Raw genomic sequence first — 10,790 nt, forward strand, 5'->3', positions numbered from 1 at the left:
GAAGCTGCTGAGGCCTCTCAGCCAATCAGTGACAGGAGGCAAAATGGTGCCATATTTAAAACTGTGGTTTTCAGCCCACCCATCAGGATCAAGTGGAGAGTGGCAAGCGACAAAAATGGCACCATATTTAAACTGTGGCTTTTGCCTTCCCATCAATCAGGAGTGAGTAGTAATTGGCAGGGACTCTCCTCCAATCAGCAGTGGGGCTGCACAGGGCAACCTGCAAGATTAAAGGAGCTGCCATGCAGCCCACTTCCATCACAAATTCAGTAGGCCCCTACTTATGAGGAAGGCAGAGAGAACTGGGCTTATTTAATCTGGAGAAGAGAAGACCGTCAACTACCTGAAGCATAGTTCCAAAGAGGACAGAGCTAGACTAGGGATGGACAATTATTTCAGCTGGAGGGCCACTTAATGAATTTTGGTGAGCTGTCACAAGGGTAGCCCCACCCCTTGACAGGTGCCCTGCCCCCAGTCACCATCTTGGGACTCGAAGTCCCACTCCTTAACCCTTGACCTTTGCCACCTGAAGTCTCTCTTGCCCCAGAAGTACTCTTTAGGGCAGGAGGTTGCCATTTTGGAACCAGAAAAAAACCCAAATCATATAGTAAAAAAAATCAAACATATACTGTAACATATTTGAATTTTATTTCAAAAAAATATTTGTCCTGATTTATGTGTGTTTGCATAATGTATATAGAGGCAATTTCATAATAGCTTAAAATACAGTCTAACTCTTGTATATTGTGTGGGAGTGCATGTGGGGGATGTGTGAGGTGTGTGGTTAGGGGAATGTGTGAATGGGATGTGTGGGGGGTATGGTGGGTGAGGTGTGTGTGGGGAAGAGGATGGGAGAAGATGGAGGGTTTGGAGAGGAGGTGTATGTGTGGGGGAAGGTGTGGGTTAATGTGTGGGTGTGGGTCTGGAGTGTGTGGTTGGGGTGAAGGGCGTGTGCAAAGGTATGGGTGTGTGTATGGGTATGGTGAGGGTAGGGTGTGTGGGGGTGTGTGAAAGTGTGTGTGGGGGCTGTGGGAGGGGGTGGGGGGTATAGTGGAAGGTGGGGTGTGTGGGGGGTGTGGGTGTGTGTATGGGGGGCAGTGAGTCCTCGGAGCCCCCAGTGTGCGAGTCCTCAGAGCCACATGTGGTGGCAGCAAGTGGGGCCTAACCCACCCCACTCCATAGCATGCAGCTCCCATGCTCCCACCTGAGTCCCTGGCAGCACATGGTGGCAGCGTGTGGAGTCAACCCCTCCCAACCCCATAGCGTGTGGCTCCTGTGCTTTCATCCGAGTCCCCAGCTATACATGGCAGCAACATGCAGGGCCAGCCTGACCCAGCCCCATGTGCACGACTCCCCATACTCCTAGCCCCTTTTCTCCCAACAAGAGTCCTTCACCCCAGCCCCGTGGGGCCCTTAGCTGCATTTCCAGGCTTGCAGGGAGGGAGGCTGGAAACAGCCTCAGGGTGGCCAGGCAAAAGCCTCTGCCAGGCAGAAGCTTCTTGTTTCTAGTGTCCGTGGCTTGGGACTGGGGACAGGTCAGGCCAGGCTGGGGTGGGGATTGGGTGCTTAGCAACCAGAGCCACACTTCCTACATGGAGGTGCCAGCTTTCAGACAGGCAGCTGATGGCCAGGGCCTGTGATAACTCTTTTGGCTTACAGATGGGCACTGCAGGATGGAAGGAACAGCTTGGCCAGATAGATTCAGCATTTTGCTCACCCATGAGCTAAGCCAGGGGTTTTCAACCTATTTCGGTCGGTGTACCCCTGGCAGCTGGTGGAGAAGAGGGGAATACCCCAGCGGCTAATCGACAAGGGGAGGTGCGGGAGCAGCAAAACTCAAGTGCCGGAGATGCACAGTGCTGGTGAAAACAAAAGCATCAGTGGCGCAAAGTGCTGCCAGCCCTGCCCCCCACTTCTCCGTGCCACTGCCAGGTACACCTTGGGGCCTTTCCGAGTACCCCCAGGGGTATGTGTACCCCTGGTTTACAACCCCTGAGCTAGACTGTTCTCAGTGGTGGCAGATAGCAGAACAAGGAGCAATGGTCTCAGGTTGCAGCAGAGGAAGTTTAGGTGGGATATCAGGAAGAACTGTCTCTCTAGAAGAGTAGTAAAGCACTGGAACAGGTTACCAAGAGAGGTTCTGGAGTTTAAGACCTGGCTAGACAAAGCCTTGGCTGAGACAGTATAGTGGGGGATGGTCCTGTTTTGAGCAGGGGGTTGTACTAGATGACTACCTGAGGTCCCTTCCAACTCTAAATCTTTATGATTCTTTAATTCTCTGACAAGATTAATACAAAAATTACTATCTACAGATATTTTGCCTAGCTCCTGTCATGCCAAAGAATGTCCACACATATATTCCCATTGCTTTGTCAATTATGGGACAGATAAGTCTGCTTCTGGGGTGCCTACTTTCTGTCTGAGGGTCATGTATTGGAACAGAAACAAAATATGAATACCTCATAGCATAAAAAAACAGGTGGGGGGCTACATTTCAGCTTTAAGGCCCTTCAACATTCCTTAGGTTTCCAGCAAAGTTATCATTATATTGTCTTGATAACATCAAGACAGTTGGTCAAAAACAGGTTTTTTCTTTAAACAGAAATGCAGTTCCCCTCACCCCCTTTCTTTTGGTCAAAATGTTATTATGACAAAAAATAAGGTGCTCCCCTGCCCAATCCTGCCTTCTTAAAGATAATTTCTTGTCAGCCAGGCTGGGCATTTCACTGATTCCACTCACTTTGACTAACTGTGTTTTGTTTCTTACTTATCTTTACATCAGGGCAAAAATGTGCAGGAATGGGACAGCCATGGAATGAGTTATAGAGCTGTTATTTCTAGATCAGCAATTCAAATCCAGATCAGGTCTGGCCCTTGTAAATCTAAGGATATGGACATAGTAACAATTTACTGTAGGATGTAAAGAGGTGGACTTTTACTGAACAGCAAGTGCTTATGGTCATTCACCCTATGTCAGTGGAAGCTAAATCATGGCAATTTACCCCCTTACATTGAAGTCTAAGTTGCTGTACATTAGTTTCTGCTTACCATAGATAAGACTGTACACACGGATAGTTACCATGGGGCAGCTGATGTATGTTAAAGCCTCACTCCTTTGTATTCCACAGTAAATTGTTCATATGCCTATACTCTAAAAGACAAAGATTAGTGGTTGGCCCACGTGAAATGATTAAGTAGTGAGTAGATTTCCATGTGACAGACTCATTCATTTACAGTATTAACTGCATTCCTTGTTGGCAGATCAGCAGAGAGACTAGAAACTGGCTTCTTTACAACAGGACAGAGATACATTGATGGGAGAATAGGAGACAGCTTGGAGAGAACCCTAGAGACACTCATCTTTGAATGAGGATTTGAATCTGAGAAGATTGAATCTGGCAATTTTCACTAGCACTAAATTCCTTCCAAGGAACCAAGGGAGAGAAAGTTTTATCAAACCACAGATATTCAAACAGGGAAAAAGCTTTTCATTCTTTACCAGTGCAGTTCTTTTGAAAGTTGGGGTTCTCTAGAGGATGCCCTGGAATGCGACACTGGAATCTGTGCTGCCAGAATTCAGGAAACCAGGGATTTCGGGTATTGGTGTCCAGACGTAACTTCAGGTAATAGTCATCAAATGACAAGACTTCTGGAGACTGTAGTTTGATAGTGATACCCCCATTTGCTTCAGGCTCATATCCTTCAATAACTTCATCTCTGTCTGCCCAGCCATCACTGAAAAGAAGAAAGAAAAAGTGTTATACAGAGACAGCAATTGAGGATGAAAGAGCATGTAGGCAAAACTAAGCTGGTATGCGTGAAAAGAGATGGTTGTGGAGAAAAACAAAAACCACTCCAATTCTAAAATTCAGGCATAGAGGGAAAACGAAGTGGGAGAGTGAAAATAAGTATTATGGCTAACAAAGTTTTACAGGCGTGGGGCCAGACAAAGGAACCATTTTCTCATTTAGAATGAAAAAGATTATCTTCCCCCTGATTTCTCTGCTTCACTTGAAAAAGCTCCAGGTAGGCTTTTGGTTAGAGAGACTACATCTTTGTGACTGAAAGAATTCTGTATTGCATATTGTGTTGTGCAAATGTCTAAATTCAAAGAATTAATAATGATTAAAAGAAAGCCCTGAGACTTTACTGCTATTGGGCTGTGATCTCAGCATGCGTGGCTCTTGAAGCAAGCAGAATAATTCAAATCAAATAAGAATCAAGAAATGCATCATGGGGGAGAGCTAACTGAATAATTCAAATCAAGCATGAACTGAGAAATGTATCATGGTGGGAAAGAGGTTGTGGAGGAAGAATACATAAGAAAATTGAATCTGCTGAAAACTAAGCTATGCGCTGTTCTTGCTCCACGAGGGAAACCACAAAAACATGTTGTTATTTCTTACAAATTTGTATATTTATTTATATATGTATTAATTCATGTATGTTATAGCACTAATACAAAATGACGTTGCTGAAGTAAGGAGAATTCCCAAACGCTGAAAAAAAAAATATTTTTCTTGTCAATATTATTTGATGAATGGTCAATGTAACGACTCTGAAGGAGGCCTCTTGGGATTTACATCTGATGCTTAGGTTAGTTCACTAACTTTTACGTTCATTGATCTAGCTGAATTCTCAGGTTCTGTTTTGACTTCCCTAAGAGCAACAGTACATACGTTCCATCCCAAGGGTTACATTATGCCTTTAGGCATTGCCCTGAGCAAACAATGATGCATTCACTATGCCAGCCCAGGACATGCCTCAGAGATACACCTTTAAGACAGGATTCCCTTCTTGCTGAAGTCCTATATGACCAGCAGACTTCGACACTCTCATCTCCATTCAGCTGTGTGGACTGAAGTTCTGAAGATGGGAGGAAACCTGGGCTGCTTCTGTTAACATCCCTCCTTGGTCATGGGTTCACACAGAGGCATAACAGGATGTACAGTGTACCATTAATCTGTTTCTCAAACATTAATCTGTTTGGGATGTACAGTGCAACAGTGTACCATTACTCCTTTGTATCCTGACCCAGGGTCTGTGTAGTCCATGGAGGCATAACTAGGAGAATGAAGCATTTATAATCTGTATCATTCAAGTTACAATCTACCCCACAAAAACAGCAAAAGCTGCACTATTTACCATATTTACCCAAATTTAAGACAACCCTAAATTTAAGAGGACCCCACAATAATTAGATTCTATATGTAGAAAATGTATAAATTGGTTATAATTGTCCATGTATAGAAGCTAAGTATTGGAGAGATATCTTAAATTTGCCACCCCCACCCCCCCCCACTGTTGTAGCAGGGAAAGCAGTAGCAAAGGGGCAAGTTGGGGGGCATGCAATGCGGGGAGCCTAATCGACAAGGGGAGGTGCGGGAGCAGCAAAACTCAAGTGCCGGAGATGCACAGTGCTGGTGAAAACAAAAGCATCAGTGGCGCAAAGTGCTGCCAGCCCTGCCCCCCACTTCTCCGTGCCACTGCCAGGTACACCTTGGGGCCTTTCCGAGTACCCCCAGGGGTATGTGTACCCCTGGTTTACAACCCCTGAGCTAGACTGTTCTCAGTGGTGGCAGATAGCAGAACAAGGAGCAATGGTCTCAGGTTGCAGCAGAGGAAGTTTAGGTGGGATATCAGGAAGAACTGTCTCTCTAGAAGAGTAGTAAAGCACTGGAACAGGTTACCAAGAGAGGTTCTGGAGTTTAAGACCTGGCTAGACAAAGCCTTGGCTGAGACAGTATAGTGGGGGATGGTCCTGTTTTGAGCAGGGGGTTGTACTAGATGACTACCTGAGGTCCCTTCCAACTCTAAATCTTTATGATTCTTTAATTCTCTGACAAGATTAATACAAAAATTACTATCTACAGATATTTTGCCTAGCTCCTGTCATGCCAAAGAATGTCCACACATATATTCCCATTGCTTTGTCAATTATGGGACAGATAAGTCTGCTTCTGGGGTGCCTACTTTCTGTCTGAGGGTCATGTATTGGAACAGAAACAAAATATGAATACCTCATAGCATAAAAAAACAGGTGGGGGGCTACATTTCAGCTTTAAGGCCCTTCAACATTCCTTAGGTTTCCAGCAAAGTTATCATTATATTGTCTTGATAACATCAAGACAGTTGGTCAAAAACAGGTTTTTTCTTTAAACAGAAATGCAGTTCCCCTCACCCCCTTTCTTTTGGTCAAAATGTTATTATGACAAAAAATAAGGTGCTCCCCTGCCCAATCCTGCCTTCTTAAAGATAATTTCTTGTCAGCCAGGCTGGGCATTTCACTGATTCCACTCACTTTGACTAACTGTGTTTTGTTTCTTACTTATCTTTACATCAGGGCAAAAATGTGCAGGAATGGGACAGCCATGGAATGAGTTATAGAGCTGTTATTTCTAGATCAGCAATTCAAATCCAGATCAGGTCTGGCCCTTGTAAATCTAAGGATATGGACATAGTAACAATTTACTGTAGGATGTAAAGAGGTGGACTTTTACTGAACAGCAAGTGCTTATGGTCATTCACCCTATGTCAGTGGAAGCTAAATCATGGCAATTTACCCCCTTACATTGAAGTCTAAGTTGCTGTACATTAGTTTCTGCTTACCATAGATAAGACTGTACACACGGATAGTTACCATGGGGCAGCTGATGTATGTTAAAGCCTCACTCCTTTGTATTCCACAGTAAATTGTTCATATGCCTATACTCTAAAAGACAAAGATTAGTGGTTGGCCCACGTGAAATGATTAAGTAGTGAGTAGATTTCCATGTGACAGACTCATTCATTTACAGTATTAACTGCATTCCTTGTTGGCAGATCAGCAGAGAGACTAGAAACTGGCTTCTTTACAACAGGACAGAGATACATTGATGGGAGAATAGGAGACAGCTTGGAGAGAACCCTAGAGACACTCATCTTTGAATGAGGATTTGAATCTGAGAAGATTGAATCTGGCAATTTTCACTAGCACTAAATTCCTTCCAAGGAACCAAGGGAGAGAAAGTTTTATCAAACCACAGATATTCAAACAGGGAAAAAGCTTTTCATTCTTTACCAGTGCAGTTCTTTTGAAAGTTGGGGTTCTCTAGAGGATGCCCTGGAATGCGACACTGGAATCTGTGCTGCCAGAATTCAGGAAACCAGGGATTTCGGGTATTGGTGTCCAGACGTAACTTCAGGTAATAGTCATCAAATGACAAGACTTCTGGAGACTGTAGTTTGATAGTGATACCCCCATTTGCTTCAGGCTCATATCCTTCAATAACTTCATCTCTGTCTGCCCAGCCATCACTGAAAAGAAGAAAGAAAAAGTGTTATACAGAGACAGCAATTGAGGATGAAAGAGCATGTAGGCAAAACTAAGCTGGTATGCGTGAAAAGAGATGGTTGTGGAGAAAAACAAAAACCACTCCAATTCTAAAATTCAGGCATAGAGGGAAAACGAAGTGGGAGAGTGAAAATAAGTATTATGGCTAACAAAGTTTTACAGGCGTGGGGCCAGACAAAGGAACCATTTTCTCATTTAGAATGAAAAAGATTATCTTCCCCCTGATTTCTCTGCTTCACTTGAAAAAGCTCCAGGTAGGCTTTTGGTTAGAGAGACTACATCTTTGTGACTGAAAGAATTCTGTATTGCATATTGTGTTGTGCAAATGTCTAAATTCAAAGAATTAATAATGATTAAAAGAAAGCCCTGAGACTTTACTGCTATTGGGCTGTGATCTCAGCATGCGTGGCTCTTGAAGCAAGCAGAATAATTCAAATCAAATAAGAATCAAGAAATGCATCATGGGGGAGAGCTAACTGAATAATTCAAATCAAGCATGAACTGAGAAATGTATCATGGTGGGAAAGAGGTTGTGGAGGAAGAATACATAAGAAAATTGAATCTGCTGAAAACTAAGCTATGCGCTGTTCTTGCTCCACGAGGGAAACCACAAAAACATGTTGTTATTTCTTACAAATTTGTATATTTATTTATATATGTATTAATTCATGTATGTTATAGCACTAATACAAAATGACGTTGCTGAAGTAAGGAGAATTCCCAAACGCTGAAAAAAAAAATATTTTTCTTGTCAATATTATTTGATGAATGGTCAATGTAACGACTCTGAAGGAGGCCTCTTGGGATTTACATCTGATGCTTAGGTTAGTTCACTAACTTTTACGTTCATTGATCTAGCTGAATTCTCAGGTTCTGTTTTGACTTCCCTAAGAGCAACAGTACATACGTTCCATCCCAAGGGTTACATTATGCCTTTAGGCATTGCCCTGAGCAAACAATGATGCATTCACTATGCCAGCCCAGGACATGCCTCAGAGATACACCTTTAAGACAGGATTCCCTTCTTGCTGAAGTCCTATATGACCAGCAGACTTCGACACTCTCATCTCCATTCAGCTGTGTGGACTGAAGTTCTGAAGATGGGAGGAAACCTGGGCTGCTTCTGTTAACATCCCTCCTTGGTCATGGGTTCACACAGAGGCATAACAGGATGTACAGTGTACCATTAATCTGTTTCTCAAACATTAATCTGTTTGGGATGTACAGTGCAACAGTGTACCATTACTCCTTTGTATCCTGACCCAGGGTCTGTGTAGTCCATGGAGGCATAACTAGGAGAATGAAGCATTTATAATCTGTATCATTCAAGTTACAATCTACCCCACAAAAACAGCAAAAGCTGCACTATTTACCATATTTACCCAAATTTAAGACAACCCTAAATTTAAGAGGACCCCACAATAATTAGATTCTATATGTAGAAAATGTATAAATTGGTTATAATTGTCCATGTATAGAAGCTAAGTATTGGAGAGATATCTTAAATTTGCCACCCCCACCCCCCCCCACTGTTGTAGCAGGGAAAGCAGTAGCAAAGGGGCAAGTTGGGGGGCATGCAATGCGGGGAGCAATGGGGTAAGCAGTGGGGGGCAGGTGGAGGTGGGGGGCCAAGCAGCTTGTGCCCTGCTACCGGTTCACCCCACCACTTGCCCCCCTGCTGCTTTCCCCCTTGTACATGCCCCTCCACCACATCTACCCCTCAACACCTTAGGCCTCCCGCCTCCCTTCTCTTGTGTCCCCACTTGCAGCCTCTGGCCCCCAGTCTCAGACCCCTTGGTCCCCCTTCTCCTCCTCTTTCCCCCATTCTTCCCTTGCTGCAGCCATCTGCTCTTCCCACCCTCCTCACCACTTACCTCTGCTCTGGTGTTGGCAGGCTCTTCTGCCCTCCAGCCTGGAGCATAAAGCACAGCCTGAGCCTGGCCTGAAAGCAATGGTTGGGGAGGAAGATGAGGAAGGGGACAGGTGAGGTGGGGGAGTGAGGCAGGCAGCAGCTGCCCTTGCAGCTGCATCCTCAGTCACTGGTTGGATTAGAAGCCACAGCAGTCACCTGCCCCTCCTGCTGCCTCATATTCGACTCAAAGCCAAGGGGCTCTTTTCCCTCTTCATGTTAATTAGGGGGTGGGGGTGGGGAAGGAGTGATGGGGGGATTTGTCCTGGAATCGAATAAATACATTATTTCTTTTAAGTAGGCAAAAACAATCAAAGGGTCTCTCTGCCAGCATAATTACTTAAATCTTAATTGCACAATTACTCCATTATGTGTCACCATGTTTGTAGTTTTCAGCAAACTGTACAATCATTACTGAGTCAAAATAGCTTTATTAAATCAGGTCATGTTTTACAAGTCTCTGTGGAGAGTGGGAAGAGTCCTTAGAGTTGGGATTGCTACCAGCTACCGTTAGAAAGATTTATTTCCTCTCCCCCTATATTTTGGATTTGGCAAGCTGCCAATTTCTTGCAGAAGGCAGAGGACAGCATTTGTGCAAACTCTGGAGAAAACGTGTCAATATTCTTTGAGTTACAGTTGAAGGAAAAGCTACCTGGTTGGGAATGCTGGCTCTGGTTTTGTGTTTCTTCCTCTGGAAAAACCAGGCGCTGGCCCCTTAGTTCAGCAAGAGATTATTTCCTCTGGTTAAATCTACCTGAAAATTCATGTGACATTTGACAGTCTGAAAATATATACCCCTTGGGCAGTGCTGAAAACAAGGTTGAGCAGCATATTAGGTTATTAGCAGTTTATATATAATTGGGGATTATCCAAAGCTGCTAGTGCCCTCTATTGGGCCATTTTTGGGGTCCAATTCAGTTCCCAGCTCTGTCTATGCTAGAAAAGGAATCCCTCAGTCTTCTATTACAAGGCTTGGCATCATTTTAGCATCTACATGCTTCTAGAAGACATGGGTCTTGCTGCCAAGAGTTTCTGTAGCACATGGACTACAAACAACAGTAGGATCAGGTTTGAACCTGGGATTCTGCAAGATTAGTTCAGTTTAGACCCTCCATATTGCCTATGCTTCCATGTCTGCAAGACAACAAGGAGACAGCAAGACAGTAAGTGACAGGATGTGGGAGTTATGTTGGGTGATAGATGGGGAATATATAATTGATGGCGAAGAGTGGTCTAACCTGGAAAGGAGGAGAAAGGGAGGAAGAGAATGAGACTGAGTCTGCGGTTGGAGCTGGGTGGTGATTCTGAGCTTGGCTGGATCCGTTCAGTGTAGCAGGGGTTTTGAATAGGCTGGATAGATCACAAAGAATTGTGATTTCAGGACCATGGTGGGCTTTCTTTAAGATGTGGTGAAGCACAGGGATTGTTTTGGGGCTAAAGCAGGAGGAAGTTATGAGCCTTGCAGTGTCAGGTAGGAGAGGATCACTGAGCAAGAGAGGTTTAGGATGGGAGAGAGTCTGGGAGTTCTCTGCTAGCGAGGGGAAGAGG

General features: G+C 44.3%; 1 protein-coding gene across 1 annotated transcript in view; it reads right to left on the reverse strand.

Moving 5' to 3' along the window:
- Positions 1-10,790, reverse strand: part of GRM1 (glutamate metabotropic receptor 1) — a 354,804-nt gene that overhangs the window by 119,793 nt on the left and 224,221 nt on the right. Inside the window, exon 3 of the mRNA XM_006024232.2 lies at positions 7,061-7,296. Within this exon, the coding sequence (XP_006024294.1) occupies positions 7,061-7,296 (236 nt within the window). The remainder of the gene's footprint in view (positions 1-7,060; positions 7,297-10,790) is intronic.

The sequence above is a fragment of the Alligator sinensis genome, unplaced genomic scaffold (assembly GCF_000455745.1).
Source record: "Alligator sinensis unplaced genomic scaffold, ASM45574v1 scaffold153_1, whole genome shotgun sequence".
Classification (NCBI taxonomy): Eukaryota; Metazoa; Chordata; order Crocodylia; family Alligatoridae; genus Alligator; species Alligator sinensis.